The sequence below is a fragment of the Carettochelys insculpta genome, chromosome 3, assembly GCF_033958435.1.
Source record: "Carettochelys insculpta isolate YL-2023 chromosome 3, ASM3395843v1, whole genome shotgun sequence".
NCBI lineage: Eukaryota > Metazoa > Chordata > Testudines > Carettochelyidae > Carettochelys > Carettochelys insculpta.
The window spans coordinates 106,971,251-106,988,681 of NC_134139.1; the positions used below are offsets into that span (position 1 = coordinate 106,971,251).

The window sequence follows — 17,431 nt, forward strand, 5'->3', positions numbered from 1 at the left end:
TGATAGAAACTATTGACAAAAAGGCTGCATAGCTGCTCAGGGGTTCCGTTTGGTCGATAGAGTGGGTCAAAAGATGGAGCCTCTTTTGACAATAACTTCTGTAGCTAAAGTGCTGTATTGTAACCTTAGTCTATGAATGCAACAGGCTGCTGCTTGTTGCTGAGTGTACCAGAAAATAAAGATTAACTGAGGTTTTCAGTTCAGCCATCAGCATGGAAAGGGAGGCTAGCTTCCAATTCCTAGGAAATGAGAGGGTAGTTTTGGACACACAGTTCTGAGAAATGCAGGCCCAGAGGATTGCAGTATAGTAGTGGCAGACTCTTTGGCCGCAAGTCTAGAGACCCAAGACTGAGCTGCAGCCGTGCTGCAAAAGACAAGGTATGCACCCGTGTCCCTCTAGGGTTTGGACTTTCTTGTGCATCTCTACCCCACCACACACATAGCTCCCTTTGGTGGTTCCCTGGAGCTTGTTGACCCAAGTCAGAATAGAGAAGAATTAGATTAAAACTCAAGCTTGGGTCTGAGGCTGGGTTTACAGTGTGGTGTTAAGTATCGGAGGGGTAGCTGTATTAGTCTGGATCTGTAACAGCAACGAAGGGTCCTGTGGCACCTTATAGACTAACAGAAAAGTTTTGAGCATGAGCTTTCATAAGCACAGAATCACTTCATCAGATGCAGCATCTGATGAAGTGAGTCTGTGCTCACGAAAGCTCATGCTCAAAACTTTTCTGTTAGTCTATAAGGTGCCACAGGACCCTTCGTTAGTGTGGTGTTAGACATCTGCCAGAGATAGTGGAGCTTCTAATATATCTAATGTGTCTTAGTCATAAGCGCATGCTAAAGCTGGAATTCCTAAGCCAGGTCCGAAGACAGCACCTTCCACAGCAACTGGGAGTGAAAGTGGGTCTGACCTTCTCACCAGGACTCTAGATCTGGACTCTGATGTTGGGGCTGGTGTGGGGGAGGTGCGGGACGGAAGGGGGAGTCTACCCTGGCTCCTAGGTGTCTAAACTTTTCAGGCTTTTTCATTATATGATGTTGCACATATGTGATAGGTAGGTAAGAATTATTCCCCTTTGACAGAAGGTATGTGACTTGCCCTGTCATTTGACCACTGGACCACGCTGTCCATAGAAGACTTCAGGAGTTTACCTTAGTTATAGTTTAAGGATTATGGTTTTTCTTTTGCTCCATTTCATGTTTGTTTGTTTGTTCGTTTGTTTGTTTTTGTTCTTTCAGTATGTTGGACAAAGTACCTAATGGACCAATATTCATTGGTTTTTGTTTTCTGGTTCGAGCGATGGATGCCGTAGGCTTTTCTGCAGCAATGACAGCATCATTTTCTATTCTTGCCAAGGCTTTTCCTAATAATATAGCTACAGTAATGGTATGTACAGAACTGCACATTATAGCCAAATGGCCAGAATAAAAGTGTTTTTAATGACTCTTATACATCTTTATGCATTTTGCATACCAGACAGCCAGAGTAACCATACAGCTAGTATCAGGTCTCTCGTATATGATCTTCCAGCTTAAAAAAAATTAACCCCACACAAACAAAAATCTCTAATTTAAATTAAAATACTGTATATCTGAAAGTCTAAACATGATTCAGTTGCAGTAAAAGCTATGCAGGTTCTAGAACAATGAAAAGAATGTGGATGTAAAATTTAGTTCATTCCATCAGTTTTGCAGGAATGTTAGAATGTAAAAACTTCCATGATTTTCTGAGGATTTCATTGAAGAAGGGCTTTCAGTATATTTTTGTTATGGTCCATTTGCTAGCATTATTTGAAACACGGGTGGGATACTGACAAGGTCTTAAAGGTGGAGGTTTTGAATGACAGGATATTTATACCTGTCAATCTTGTTCCTTCCTTGGAGATAGTATAAAAGGGCATATCTGATATCTGTGAAAAATAACGAGAATCATGGTTTCTTGAGTTAGTTACCCCCTAGATTTCTAGCTGCTGCTACGTATACAATTACAGCATTGCGACCAAACAAAATTTGTCCCTCCCCTTCCTTAAGCAAATTAACTCAAAAGAGATCAAAGGAAGACTTCAGCCTACTATACATTTAAGTTTTACCAGTATTTTAATTATGAGTGGCTTTTTACCCAAAAATACTCATACTAGTATAAGCTCTTGTGTAGACATGGCACACTAGTGTAAAGGTGTTTTCTACCATTGTAGTTATTCTCCTTCTTCCGTGGGAGTAACAGTACTGGTGAAAGGACTATTTTTGTAATGCAAGTAGTAGATTTGTCTAGTGCAGATGAGCTTTCTTGTCATAGTTCTGTCACTATGGATATTAAAGCTAGCTACTCTTTTTCAGGAAAATTTCTTGGTGTAAGCATTGTCTAACATATGTTGGCAGTGGGGACTAATGGTATTATAATAAGAGGAGATGAAGTCCCAGTAGGCCTCCATCTTGTGCTTTGAGGTTTCATGCAATAAAAGAAACCAAATGTAATGGCTCAAACATATTCCTGTTGTAAAGTGATAGATTTCAGTAGATAGATAGTTGTGAGTGCTAAACTTGGTAAGTTACATGTATTATAGTTATTTGACTTATGGCTTCTTTCATCTATGCCCACAGAGGTGACTTAGGGATGCTTCACAGCAATATGCTTACTAAGTTCTCCCCTTCAGGTACAGTTTGAACCTCTCTAATCCGGAACTTTCTTGTTTGGCAAACTCCATAATCTGGCATGATTTTAGTTAGCCGGACAACCACGTATCCTGGGTATGGCCAAATTTCCCATGGTCCCATAAAGTTTGTTTCCAGCCACCAGTCCTGGCTGTCATTGTTCTGTGCTGTGATTTAGCTGCAATTTACCCCTAACTGTCTTCCAAGAGCCCAATAAGCAGTGGAAGTGTTGGTAAGGTGCCAGACAATATTGACCTCCCCTCCTCCGGAAAATTCTCTCATTCAGCACTGGTCAGGTCCCAAAGGTGCCGCACAAGAGAGGTTCAACCTGTCTTAATGTAATTTGGGAAATGTAGTAATTTCGTTACTGGGCTTACTGCACATGTACTAGGTATATAGAACAGCAATGGGGGAATAACTAAGACTGAAAAAGTAAAAAGTACATTTCCTCTCAGAAGCTAAATTAGCTTTTATCAATACAAATTTTAAGACCCCCCTTTACTGTCCTTGCATGTATAGGTTTTGTTTTATGGCTATGATTTGTTCTAACTCTTGATCAACAACAGAGCCTGGCTTTCATCTACTAACCTTTGCTCTCCCTCTTATTCTCCCTTTCTCCCTTTAGGGTAGTCTTGAAATTTTTACAGGGCTTGGACTGGTGCTGGGCCCACCGATAGGTGGCTTTTTGTATCAGTCTTTTGGCTATGAAATGCCTTTTATAATGCTAGGATGCTTAGTGCTGCTTCTGGTGCCTCTGAACATGTACCTCTTACCAAAATACGGTAGGCTCTTTTCCTTTCATTTTGGTTTAAACTTTCAAATTTTGAAATGGATGGATGGATACATACTCTAGTAAAACTCCTGTTTAATTCCATATACATGTAGCTATCCCTCTGTGATCACTGGAGCTGGATCAAGCACAAGAAGTTGTCTTTTGCAGAACTGCATCTAATTTTAATGGTGCAGGATTAGATCATTTTAGAACATAACTAAAAACTGTGGATGCACATGGCTTGGAATGTATCTCATCTGCTGTGTCCACCCCTGTAAACATTAGCTTTCTCTGTTGCATTGAAAGGAAGTTAGATTTTTCTACATGATATCTCTCTCCGCTTTGGGGATTTTAAATGATCTGTTGTCTTATGGTATGTCTACACTGGAGGGGAAAAAAGAAAAGAAACACACAGCAGTGAGTCTCAGAGCCTGGGGTAACTGACTTAAACTTATGATACAGGCTAATAATAGCAGGGTTGACATTTCTGCTTAGACTGGAGTCCATGCTTTGTCCAGGAAGGGTCTCAAGGCCAGTTCCTACCTGTGTAGGAATGTCTACACTGCTTAATCCAATGCATGAGTCCAAGGCCTGGTCTACACTAGGAGATAAGGTCAAGCTTAGCTAACTCAGGTTGATTGATTATTTTTTTAAACAGTCAGCCCACACTACAGGGTCCATTCTGCTGACTTTATGGGCACCTGAGGTCGATTTTTGTACTCCTGCTTTTCACAAGGAGTAATCCAAATTTGACCTTGCATTGTTGACCTTAGGGTAGTGCAGATGGAACATGGTGAAATTTAACATTCTTGGCCTCCTGGAGGTGTCCCACAGTGCCCCAATGTGACCACTCTGACCAGCACTTGCAGCTCCGCTTCTCTCCAGGTGTGCAGGAAACGGCCTTGGAAAGTTTGAATTTCATTTCCTGTTTGCCAACCAGAGTAGGCAGCACACCTCGACAGTACACCTGAGGAATACATATGGCCATGAATTCCCAGGGTTGCAGACAAGGTCCAGCATGGAGCATGCAGGAGACCCAAGACCTTCTTTCTGTGTGGAGCATGAAACTGTGCAGGCAGAACTATGAAGTAGCAAAAGAAATGCAGACATCTATGCCAAAATATCACAGAGCATGGTGCAAAAAGGATACACCAAGGATACCCAGCAATGCAGTGTGAAACTAAAGGAGCTTGGGTAGTTGTACCAAAAGACAAAGGAAGCAGACAGATGTCCTGGGTCATTGCCACAAACAAGCCACTTCTAAGAGCAGTTGCATGGGTTTCTAGGGGCGACTCAACCACTGTCCCTAATCAGTTCATGGATACCTCCAAAGAGCTGCCTTTGGCAACAATGGGGAAGATATGATGGATGAGAGAGAAGAGGAGGACGACAGTAGTCAGCTGGCGAATAGAGCAGCTAACCTCTGACAGCTAGGAACATTTTTTAACTTTCAATCTCATCCCCTCCTCTGACGACATTTTGTAGATGGACCCTGATGGCGGGGAGGGTAGTTCTGGTGAGTTCACATTGTCAGTCGTACTACAGTGGGGTGTGTTCTGTGGTACTCTTTGGCAGGCCCTGTACCTGCACAGTTTGGGCACCTCAGAGCAAGTTGTTAACATGTTTGGGTACAGAGCATGACTCCTCCCTATACGTCACCATAAGGCTCTTAGACAGGTACTATTTAATCCTTCTCACAAGGTTTCCGGGGGTGCCTGACTTATTCCAACCTCCACCAGAGGACACCTTTCCATGCCAAACCACCAGTAAGCAACTGGCATCATTACATCACAGAGCAGTGCAGCATACTGTCAGCCACTTTCAGTCAGCCTCCATTCCTTATCCGTGTGTGTTTATTCTGAGGAGGCTGATACCTTGCATTACAAACTAGAGGAAGAGGGGTAAGGCATATGTAATTTAAGGGCATTAAACAATGCCCATCCCACTCTGTTCCCCTCTTTGTGCTCCTGAGGGAAGGGCAACTTTCACCGTCCCAGCAAATCAGAAAGGAGAAGCGTGCAGCAATTGCAAGAGCCATACAGCCCTCATAGCCCAGGTGGCGCTGCCTTACCTACTCCACCTTCCCTTCCCTTTCTCCTGGGCAAAGAGACACTTTCATACCTGAGCCTAGGTTCGGTGGAAGCGTGCAGAGACTGCCACAGACCCAAAAGTCACCAGGCCCACCCTTGCAGTGTGCACAGCTGCAGAAAGTGCCTTTGCAGTCACAGGCTCGAAGGCATGCCCAGTCTGTGCCTTACCATGGCTGGAAGTGAACCGAGTCAAGCAGGTCCCTTAAGATCTCTGTGTAGTAGCTGCTGCACAGAGGGTGCCTAAAAGCAAAAATTTTGTTCTTGTACGTAATACATCCCTATTGTTTCCCGCTGAGGCTCATTCATGAAATTACTGTGTGTTGTAAAACTTGTCTCATCTGCAGTACATGTATCTCCTTAATGTCTGGCCTTCACTTGCATTTTGTTGCAGTGTGCACAACAATGGGCTTTTCAACCGGCGCTCCCCACCCCCTGCAGCTGTTAGACTGGAACAGATCAGAAGGAGAAAATGAATGCAGGAAGATGTGTTCCCAGAGCACATGCAAGCTGCCTGCATGGGCAGGCCATAATTAAATTCATGGAGGAAAACCATGCTGGAGGAGAGGAGGGTGGATCGGAAGGAGAGGAAGGTGCTCAGAGGGTGTGAAGTCCAGAACCAGGATGAGATGTTGAAGCTGATGGTGCTGCAAACAGATCTCCTTGGGTGCCTGGTACAGGAGCACAAAACCCCATTGCAGCCCATGATAAACCACATGCCCTCCTCATCATGTTCTCCTTTCCCCATTAGCATCCCAGAATGTGGAGGGGAGGGAGTCAAGGGCAGCCTTACATTCCATTCCCAGTGATGCATCTCAGAGCAAAAGGCTGACATTCCTCAACCTGTGATGTCAAAATGCTTCTTGCCCTCACTTAACCACCTCCAAAGCCGCTGCCATAAACTCCTTTATTGTGTTACATTTTGTCTCCAAAATAAAAATGTTTAAGCTCACAAAAACAGTGTCATTATTGCTTGTATTGCCTAGGGTTGGGGGTTTACAGGTCAGCAATTTTCATACGGGACACCTCCTAAAGAGCAAGAGATGTGTCTGTCATGTGGCTTCTGATTATTCATAAAGCTGTTTTTCAAAGCCTCCCTGATTAGCAGTGTCCCTCACTAAGCTGTCATTATTGCCCTGGTTTGTGATTGTTCATAATTATTGGTCAGGTAATCTGCCTCAGCCCTCTAGTCTGGCATGAAATTTTCCCCCTTACTCTCACATACTCTATGAAGCACACATCAGGCTGCCATCATGAGGGGAATTTTGCTTTCCCTGAGGTGTACCCGTCTCAGGAGGTGCCTGAATCTGGCTTTTAAATAGATAAGTGCACGTTCTACTACCATTCAACAGTTGCTCATCATGTAGTTGAACTGCTCCTTACTGTGACCCAGGCTGCCTATGTATGGCTTCATGAGCTGAGAGGGAGCATGGGAGGAGCTGGATCTCAAAGGATCGCTATTGGCATCTGCACATCTCCCAATGGCAATTTTCTGATCTGGAAAGAAAGTTCCATTCTGCAGCTTAGTAAGCAGACCAGAGTTCCTAAAGATATGTGCATCATGCAGCTTTCTTGACCATCTTATATTGGTGTTGGTGAAATGGCCCTTCTGATCCACCAATGCCTATAACAGCATCAAGAAGTACCCCTTGTTGTGTATGTACTCTGTGGCAAGCTGGTCTGGTGCCAAGATTAGGGATGTGCATTCCATCTGTCACCCCACCACAGTTAGGAAACCCTATCATGGCAAAACCATCCACTATGTGCTTCACATTTCCCAGAGTCACTGTCCTTCATAGCAGAAGGGTATTGATTGATTTGACTACCTGGATCACAGCAGCCCCAACTGCAGATTTGTCCACTCCAAACTGATTGCCCACTGACCAGTAGCTGTCTGGCGTTGCAAACTTCCACAGAGCTATTGCCACTCATTCCTGAACTGTCAGAGCAGGTCTAATTTTGCTATTGCTGTGTTTCAGGGTGCGGGGAAGCAATTCATCAAGTTCCATGAAAGTGGCCTTACGTACGCGGAAGTTTTGTAGCCACTGCTGATCGTAACCTACTGCAGAACAATGTGGTCCCACCGGTCTGAGCTTGTTTCATAGCACCAGAACCGGAGCTCAACTGTGTACACAGTATCAAGTGCAGCCAGTATCTCTCCACTCCTCTTCTTCAGTGTTTCACATTCATATATGTCTGTGTCCTCCTCAGAGTTTTCATCACTCTGAAGACTGCTTTGGCTCTTCAGATGCTGCAGCACAATACTTGCCACAACATTTTGAAGCTGGGCGGGGTCCATGCTAGCCTTGCAATGGTGTCTGCACAGATATGAAAGAAGGAAACAAAAGCAATTTTTGCTGTTTCTTTCCAAAGAGAGGAGAGAAATGCACTAAGGGAGCCTGACAACACACACCCATAACCACTCGCAGCAATTTTTCTGTCCTGAGATACTGGGAGACTAACCCACAATGCAAGGGAAGAGCAGGAACTGGGGGATAAGTACCCACAGTGCATTGCAGACAAAGTTGAAGCTGCCCACCCTAATTGGGACTTAGTCCATCACCTTCACGTGCCAGTGTGGACATGCAACCCTGACTTTACAGAATTGGGAGCTAAAAATCGACCTTAACAAATTGAACCTAATCTGTTAGGATAGATGTACCCCGAGTAGTTGATCTGGGCTGTGAGACTCAATGCTGTGGGTCTTTTTTTGCAGCATAGATTTATGGTTTGCCTAACAATGCTATTTGATAAGTTGGAGGCTGACAGTACCAAGGGCAAATGGGTTTTCATGTTTTGCACTCCACAATGCAAGATATATTTCAAACTTGGAAGAGAATTCAGCTCCATGCCATACTTTGACATCTCATGTGATTCCAATAGATCAAGTTTGGATGGCTCAATTTGGGAAGGAAAAGGTAACCGGGAAGTATCTGTTGATATATGATAGATAAACAACATTCTGTTAGAAGATAGTCATCACCATATTGCTGGAGGATGAAACTGATGAAAAGGTACAGGTGTGATAACTTTGGAGGATAAGAGGAATTTCATGGCTAAATACCCAGTCTTTATTATCCACAAGGGAGGGGATCATAACTATAACAAATCACAGGAGAGGAAGCACCACCTATATATCTAAATCTGTATCCTTTTTACGACTGTTAGATGAGATATGCTGGTCGACTGTTTGTCTTCAAAGGAGTTTATAGCTTGGATATCAATACTCTGATTATGCAGCTTTGGGATTCTGAAGTGTTGAAATCCATTATATAAGGAGCTGTATACTCTGATCTTGTAAGTGAAAATGCATGCGAGTAAAAAATGCATGAGATGTCATTGTACCCACAAGCAGACTATACTGATGTATATGTATGTGCAGGATCAGGCACACAGAGCATACCTTAGAAATGTAAAACATCACAATAACCCCGAAAAGTGCCTGTATTTCTTATTTTTGTCTATTCTACCATTGTAGTTACTCAGTAAGCACTTACCCAATTACTTTGTGGTAAACTGAAGGTATTAAGAAGGAAAATGTAAGTTCCAATTGCTTTCTTTGTTTGCCTGGTTTCCAAGCTGAAGGCTAAAATACCTTATGATCTTATAATGATGTCTAATGATCTGTAACATTTTAAACTTTGCTTCAATTTCTGTATGAGGTAACTACCTTCAAAATAGTGGGAGAATTGCTGAATCTTGGAAGCACAAAAGTATATCAAATTGAACACAGTCAATGTACCAATAAACATAGTTTTGTTTTTTTTTGTTCTCTTGAAACAGATGAAATCGCTACCAAGGATTCATTCTGGATGCTCATTACTCTGCCTAAAGTTGTACTTCTCTCTTTTACAATATTTTCACTAAGTGCTTGTTTAGGCTTTCTGGATCCCACTATGTCACTCTTTGTTTCAGAGAAGGTGAGTCATCTTAATATGCAAGAGATTGGATAATGACTTTAGCAAAATGGAATGCTTAATCCAAATATTTTAAAATCAGTATTTTAATGTTTTCGTGGTCGACATTAGTTGAACCTGATATTGTATGGCTAATTCTTACCCATTTTCTGCCACTGACTAGGTATGTACAGATAATATATGTGACTATCAGTGGATGAATATCATGTGTCTATACTTATCAGAAGATTGACTCGGTCAGGGTCAATCTTCTGGGGTTCAATTTAGTGTGTCGAGTGGGAACACACTAAATTGAACCATCAGAACTCGACAGTTGACTTTTGTACTCCTCATTCTCATGAGGAGTAACGGAGATTGACAGATTTTCTCCTGTTAACCTCCCTCTGTGAGGTCAGCCTGTTAAATCGATCTTAGATACGTCAGTTCCACCTACACAATTGTCATAGCTGGAATTGCATGTCTGTGATCAACTTCTAGGTCTATTGTAGACCTGCCCTTACTTGCATGTGCTTGGGTAAGAAGAGTATTTTCAGACTTTGCAATAGCTGTCATTCTGGAATATTTGTACTGACCACAATCTTTAAATTTAGAATTGTGAAGTGTTGATGGCACTGTGGCATTGACCTATAAAAATAGGGAAGGTCAAATGGCAAGCGTTACTGTCCAATAGTCTAACTTCTCATTTTGTTGTTGCAGCTGCAATAAGACTCTTCCTCTTTTCCTCACCTCATGTGCTGAGTATCTTTTTTTTTATCTGATTTTTTAGAAAAATCTAATCTCAGTCTTTTAAACTGGGAAGAAAATTATTTTAAAGGCGTGTCACATTGTAAAATAAATGCACCAAATAGGAAGCTATACATATTATAATATTCTGCTACCTGTTAAGAAAACTAAAAATTGGAGCTGTCAGTGCCAGGGTTACTTAATAAGAACCTCTGAGATTTAGATTTCTGACGCTCCAGATGAAGTTGCAGCAATCCAGATTGGAAGCAGATCTCAGTTTCCTTTGAGATTAAACTGAAACTGCATGTATCAGTGGAATGATGAAACCCAACAAACTGAAGACATTCAAGCAGGAAAGGGGACTGAAGCTAAACATATGATGTCCAAGTATTGAAAAATACACTTCACACAGAAATTCTTTGCTTATGTAAAATTATTTTACAGTTCAAATTACCAGCTGGTTATGTGGGATTAGTATTCCTGGGATTGGCTCTCTCCTACTCCCTGTCTTCACCATTGCTTGGATTTCTAAGTGATAAAATGCCAGTGAGTACCATCTCTTATTGCTTGTATAGTGTTATATGTTCATTTTTAGCTTAAATATGCCAAGTAAAAAAACAGAGGAGCCCCCATTCTGCTCAGGCGCTTAAGAAAATGGGACACTGTGAAGGTTTAAGTCAATTGAACTCTAATAGGGCCTGTTGGTACACATTCCTTTACAGGATTGGTTGCTTCAGTAAGTCCATAAATACATAAACTTGTCCATTGTGTTTATGGTATCTATGTTGTAGCTGTTGTAGAGCAGGAGTTTAGGTGGGTGAATACTTCTAACTCACTATTTCAAATAGAAGCTATGGCAGGAGGTTAGGGGTCAGGGAACAAGCCATCCTGAAAGTGGCTTTTTCCTCCCAGAAGAAAGTTTTGGCCTGTTGTCTCTTCACATTCTTAGTAACAGTCTCACTGTATGAATCTGTCTGAAATGTTCTCAGGACATGTTCACAGTGTGGGAGATTTGGTGACACAGCCTTATCTGATCACAGGTGAAAACATGTCCACAGTGTTTTGACGTAGCACCTATCGCTTTTCTGTTACCTTTGACTCACTGTTTGGCTAAGGGAAAACCGAAGATGCAGAAGTATTACGTGTCCAAACTAAGGTGCACTGGCATCTCTTGCTTGACAGGCTGGGAACCATTAATCTCACATCAGCAGCACATGTACACTTATGTGTTTTTGTTTTTAATAATGCTGCAGAAAAGCAGGAGTGGAATCAATCTTCTAGTAGAACAGTCTTCGGGCTCCTGGTATCAGAGTCTGCTTGGAATGGGGAGAACAGTGGCTTGAGATGCCCTCACTTCCGGAAAGCCTCATGATACAATCTGTATAGTATGGAACACTTGCTAGGGAGTGGGCAGGGCATAGGAAGTATACTCATCAGTGCTGCTCCCATGTATCCACTTCTGGAAGAGGTCCTGTGGTGCCTCAGTCATAATGTAAAGCAGGGGCCCACCACTTCTGATTTTAGAAGGTCTGAGCCGGTCAAGTTAAACCCTAAATTTACCTCTGATACCTGGCATAACTACAGCATCTTACGCTTGGAATAGGTGATGCTGTGGCACTAAAACTACTGTTAAGCATAATAACATGTACTGTGTTGTGATGGGAAGAGAATATTAACTTCCTCCAGACAGTTATACTAAATCCATCTCTCCACTTCATCTTGTGAGGTGTGAGCGGCTTCTGAAGAAAGGTAAATGCTTCTGAATGAGTCCCAGGTATTTTCCTTTCCTTTGTGGGTTTAAGGTGTCCAAAAGTGTCTTAATGAAATTATTTTTGTGTATGTGATACCTTGGCAGAAAGAGTTTGGTTAGAGTTTGGATTTTTTCCTCAGACCTTTTGAGTTTTCTTTCACAGCGCCTAAGGAAATGGTTGGTGGTCAGTGGAGGCTTACTGACAGCACTGTCCTTTTTCCTGTTAGGACCTGCTCCCATCTTGCATATTCAAAGGTATGGTATACTGCCTTTTATCGCTGATCCTTGTCAGCTGTACCTATTCAGAGTTGCATCTGGTACATTAGGGTGTATGTGGGGTGAAGAACAACGAAGTTTAATTTTCTTATTTCTGATCAACTCTCCATGACAAGCATAGCTGTAGGAGAGCACAGTGGTTTACTTTTTGGCTTACGCATTGCAAGAATGAACTACAACTGTCTTTACTCATGTGGAATCCCACTGGGAGAGGTTTCTTGATGTAATACCTGGGGGAAATAGATAGTATGGTTTCTTATTTCAGTATAGCAGGGTGATGTAAATGCTGTAGCCTGCATTTGGTGTTTACCTCAACTAGCTACACTGAAATAAAAAAAATAAATAAATAACCGACAGTGTCTGTTTCGTCAGTGGAAAATCATTGACAACAAAAACAGTGGTGATAGTCTGCATTCTTTTTGTAAAGACACTTGACCTACTTCTGCTGTCCTCAAATGATACACTCTATTACATCTGTGAAAAAGAACTGGTGGCAAGGGTTGTTAAGGTGTAGAGCTAGTCACATTTTTAAGAAAAGCTTTTGAAGAAGAACGTAACCAGTTTCAAGCATTGATGAGAGGAGACATATCTTCAGCAAATTAGCTTTTTATGGTTTATGTTCCTCTTCTATAGCAACAGTGATATCATTTGAATGTAACAGTTCCAGGGTGAATTTGCAGGTTCAGCAGTTGGTAAAATCATTCTCTGTTTATAAATTGAACTCTGTACATAAGGAAACCATTGATGTAACACATGCGGAATCACAGAATTCTTTATTTTTCACAATGTCTATTTTTTACATTGGAGCAGCACGCTTAAGAAATCTCTTCTATCAAACATGTAGAACTGTTTACTAGGTAATTTAATATTACAGCTAAAGATTCTTTGAAGGGAAAACGAATTTCTGAATCATGAAGAGCTGGTGTAAAAGTTCTAAATACAGGCAATAAAAGGCTTGTTTAAATAATTATTTTGCAGCAAACTCTGGATATTTATCCTAATGCTGGTTATGATCGGCTTTTCCCTTGGCATGTCTGGTATCCCACTCTTCCCTGAGATGCTGGATTGTGCTTAGTAAGTAATCTTGTCTATCACAGCTTTAATGATTACTATTACTTGGAAGCTGTTAGGACAATTTTTAACCATTTCATTCTTGGATTTAATTAATTCAATTAATTGTTGATCTTATCCTGAGATGTTAGGTAAAACTTTCAAAAAACTCAAGTCTCTTTTTCAAGCCTGTCTTGCCTCTTTTTGGAGACAGAAAGAGAGCGAGAATATTTCTCAATATTGCATCAGGGCATGTGACAACTTCACTAGGGTCGTGGGACCCAGCTGGTTTTGGTGGTTTGCTTAGCAAGCCACAAGATTGATGTACATCTTTAAGGGGACTTTTGGTTCAGGTCACTGAAAGGGTTAATAGCCAGCAAATACTGTTCACTTACTGGGAGATACTACTGCAACAGTTCTATTATAGAGGAGTCGGGAAACTGTATTTAAAGTAATCCTATCTCTCTTGCTGCTTGGACATAGGGGACTGAGGTCCTCTCTGTTCCATGTTTATGCAAAGGCTATTTCTCCTGGGAACCAAGTCCCCAAACACTTTTTCCATACCCAGCTGTCAGCATTCCTTCTCCTCTGCCGTATCACAAGACTGTCTGTTTATAACTTGCATATCCACTTATGACACTGTCAGAGATAGATCATACTGGGAATCTAGTACTGGGAATCCTACTTAGTATTGTCCTTATCTTCCCTTACCCAGGAAGGTGTTGCTGGTGGCTTAATAGGCAAGACATGGTGCAGAAAGCTGTGGATCCTCTGGACAGAGGGGCTTCTCTGGGCTGGATGGTCTTCTGTGAACATTGATGTATTTCACAGCCAGGAAGCACTTCAGAAGACAAGTCATGTACCTTGTGGAAATAACCTCTCTGTCTTTTCTCCAGTGAGAACGGATTCGAGGAAGGGCTAAGTGTGTTAGGACTGGTGTCTGGGCTCTTCAGTGCAATGTGGTCACTTGGGTAGGTACCCAGTTATTCTCTATAAACTTCTGGTGTTTTTCTCTTGTAGTAATGTTGCTTGGTGACTTCAGTGTGTAAAAGGTCCTCCTTGGTCTATATTGCCCCTACTGACCAAGTATGGCTATTCGGTGTCCCGCTTCAATTTCCTCAGCTCCCAGCACCCTTCAGATTACCACACTTTCGGGCAGCATTTCCCATCCTTTTAGTCTGCCCCACCTTATCATGAGTATAGGCAGCCAATGGGATTCTCTGGTCTGACTGACTGAAATGCTGGCTATGCTCTTAGTGCTGGACAATTGAGAATAATTCTCGGAGTACGTCAACAGCCAAGTAGGCAGTACAGATATGTGCAATTCCAGGTCACCTGTTCCAGCCCTCTCCTATTTAATACATACATCTTTAGGTTGTGTAAATTAAAGAAGCTTTTTATAATGGCCTCCATTTCACAGTTCTAATATGGGCACCATGACAATAAGTAAGCTGCTGCCGCTAGTGACTAGTGTCGGCAACACTACGTATCTGTCTCTGCTACAGTTTACTTCCCCCATCTGTTTGTCTCAAGCTGTTGTGTGGGCTTACACTTAAATTCTAAGCTGTTGGCAGTGGCATTGGAATACTTTGGGTGCATCTATGCTAGGAGCTAACTTCCAAGTTAACTTTGAAGTTAGGCACTACTTTGAAGTAGCCAGGAGAGAGTCTACACACGTTCCCTTACTTCAAAGTCTTTACTCCATTCTCAGGAATGGAGTAGTGCCCTGTTTTGAAGTTTAACTTTGAAGTAGGGGGTGTGTAGACACTCAGCTTTGAAGTTTCTTACTTCAAAGTAAGTAACTTCAAGTTATTTTTGTAATGTAGACACGGTCTTTCTGTAGCGGAGGTGCCAAAAGCCACTAATAAACCTGTAAATCCTCTATATTCTGGAAACCATGTCAAGTCAGGGAATGTTGCTGTCCCTTCCACCCATCCTCCCACACACATACACCCTGCCCCCATGATTGCTAGTTCCAGCACCCCTGGCTGTTGGGGCCATAACACAGTCAGGTCTGGAACTCCAGCCACTATTTCTACCCAACTAACAAAACAAATTACTCAGTTTTGGACAGTGATACCACATTGAATTACCTCTCTCTTAGTTTACCATTAACTATACAAGAAGTGAAGTTGATTGGAAGCAGACAGTGACGTGGTGCTACTGCATGAGAATGATATTGCACTGCACTTTCAGAGGAGCTGAGCACTCGCTATTCACATTGAAGTTGATGACCCTTAGAAGGTAGTTGGCCCCCCAGAAAACCAGGCACTTGTATAAGTGGGTAAACCTTAAATGCAAGGCCGCACTTATGCATTGAGAACTAGCCCAGGACTGTGCATGGTCTCACTGAAAACAGCGTGGCTCTGCATGAGCATAGGAGACAATGGGACATAAGTTTGAAAATATACACTTGTTTCTATTTTGAGTGGCTTTTTTTTTGGTCCACAAAATCTGAGTTTTGGTGCATAGATTACACTGACAGAGTCCCTGTGTCATTCATCTCCTGCACTAGGTCAACCCCGTATTGTCAGTACATTAGCTACAAATCTGAACCCTCTTTCTCAGTGTATTGTAATGAACAGTCTCTTTTAGTTGCGGCTGTTCTGATCACCTCTTTTTGAGGAATCCATATTTCTTTTCTTTGATATTTTTAGAGCTTTTGTAGGACCAACATTAGGTGGATTCCTGAATGAGAAGCTGGGGTTTGAATGGGCTGCAGCCATTCAAGGAGGATGGTCATTACTAACTGTAAGTAACCTACTGTTCTTGCCTGTTGCAGACTGTAATTGTAAAATATTATGCAGCTGTTACAACTGTGATAATTGATGGCTGTTTCTTTAAAGGGACTAGCTGTTGGACTGTTCTATATCTTAGAGACCTCACAAAGAAGAAGGTACTGTGAGACTTTTTATTCTTTGCACCCATTTCAGACCAGATTTATACAGTTTTCATTAAGGAAAATGCAGATTTTTCAATCATACTTCAGTTTCCTCACAAAATCAGCCTGGTAATGAAAGAGATTTGAAACTCTTCTGAGAGGCACTGACTATATTACATGTTTCTTTTGTTAAATAATTATTAGTATTTATAATATTTAGTATTTATAATAATATAATATTATAATAATATAATAGTATTTATAATAATAATTTTGTTAAATTTGTTAAATTGTTAAATTGTTAAATAATTGTTAGTATTATGTATGCAAAATTGTCCAGAAGCTCTGTGAAACTCTTTCCTTTTTCCTTCATTGCCTCCTCAAACAGATCCAACGTGCAGTCTGCTCTAGGCACAAATGAAGAAAGAACTCATCTGCTGGCTCGTGAGGCATAGCAAGGAATTTTTGTGGATCAACATTGTTTTTTTTTCCCCCCAATTAACTTACAGTTGAAAAGAGTGGACTGAACACCCACACACAGTGTTGCATAATTCTAGAGCTCTGGTAACCGTTTCCCATAATGCATCGTGGCTTATTTGTAATTGCCACATATTGCATCATATGCTGTTCTGATACTCTGTTTAAATACTGAATGCCTTTCTTTTGGATATCCTTGCTGCAGGATGGGTTGAACTGGTAAATCATATGAAAGCTGCCTATCTGTATTCACAGCACAGTGCACTGAAGGGATTTTAAACAATGTAAAAGAGTTGTTTCAGAATGTTCTGTTTAATGAATCTACTGGGGACTATCCCGGACAGTCTGTCACTACCATGTTTTATTACAATATGCACTTTCTTTTTTTCAAAGGAAGATAATGATTAAAATATCCTAATAACTTTAGATGTTCAAAATTAATTTGAAATAGAGAAGTAGTGAGTGTAATGCTCTGTTAAATAAAACCAGATAACTTATTTCTAAATTCTGTGAATTTCTTTAACCAAATAAGATTACAAATGAGGGCAGAAAGGAAGTTAGCAATCTTCCATGTCCTCTGAATAACATAGGAGTGGGAAGGAAAAGCTAATTCCGGAGACTGGGAGAGCTGACTTTATATACTGGGTCACAGTCAGTAAGTAAAGTGTTAGACTTGTTTATACCAGGACTGAATTTGGTCTGTTATGGAAAGGGAGTTGAGTGGAATTAGAATCTACACTACAATTGATGGTACATCTACGCTAGGAAATTGGGAATTTGTTAAGATCAATTTTGTAGCAGCTGATTTTGTAACTTTGAGGGCTCATGTCTACACTGGCACATGAT

The 17,431-nt window shown here is 41.5% G+C and overlaps 1 protein-coding gene across 1 annotated transcript in view; it reads left to right on the forward strand.

The window, feature by feature from the left end:
• The window catches only part of SLC18B1 (solute carrier family 18 member B1), a 28,221-nt gene extending 11,139 nt beyond the window's left edge, over positions 1 to 17,082 (forward strand). Inside the window, exons 5-14 of the mRNA XM_074990550.1 lie at positions 1,240 to 1,387; positions 3,278 to 3,434; positions 9,295 to 9,431; positions 10,596 to 10,697; positions 12,065 to 12,156; positions 13,156 to 13,251; positions 14,124 to 14,198; positions 15,885 to 15,978; positions 16,074 to 16,123; positions 16,497 to 17,082. Of these exons, the coding sequence (XP_074846651.1) occupies positions 1,240 to 1,387; positions 3,278 to 3,434; positions 9,295 to 9,431; positions 10,596 to 10,697; positions 12,065 to 12,156; positions 13,156 to 13,251; positions 14,124 to 14,198; positions 15,885 to 15,978; positions 16,074 to 16,123; positions 16,497 to 16,563 (1,018 nt within the window). The 3' untranslated portion in view covers positions 16,564 to 17,082. The remainder of the gene's footprint in view (positions 1 to 1,239; positions 1,388 to 3,277; positions 3,435 to 9,294; positions 9,432 to 10,595; positions 10,698 to 12,064; positions 12,157 to 13,155; positions 13,252 to 14,123; positions 14,199 to 15,884; positions 15,979 to 16,073; positions 16,124 to 16,496) is intronic.
• The last annotated feature ends 349 nt before the right edge of the window (positions 17,083 to 17,431 follow it).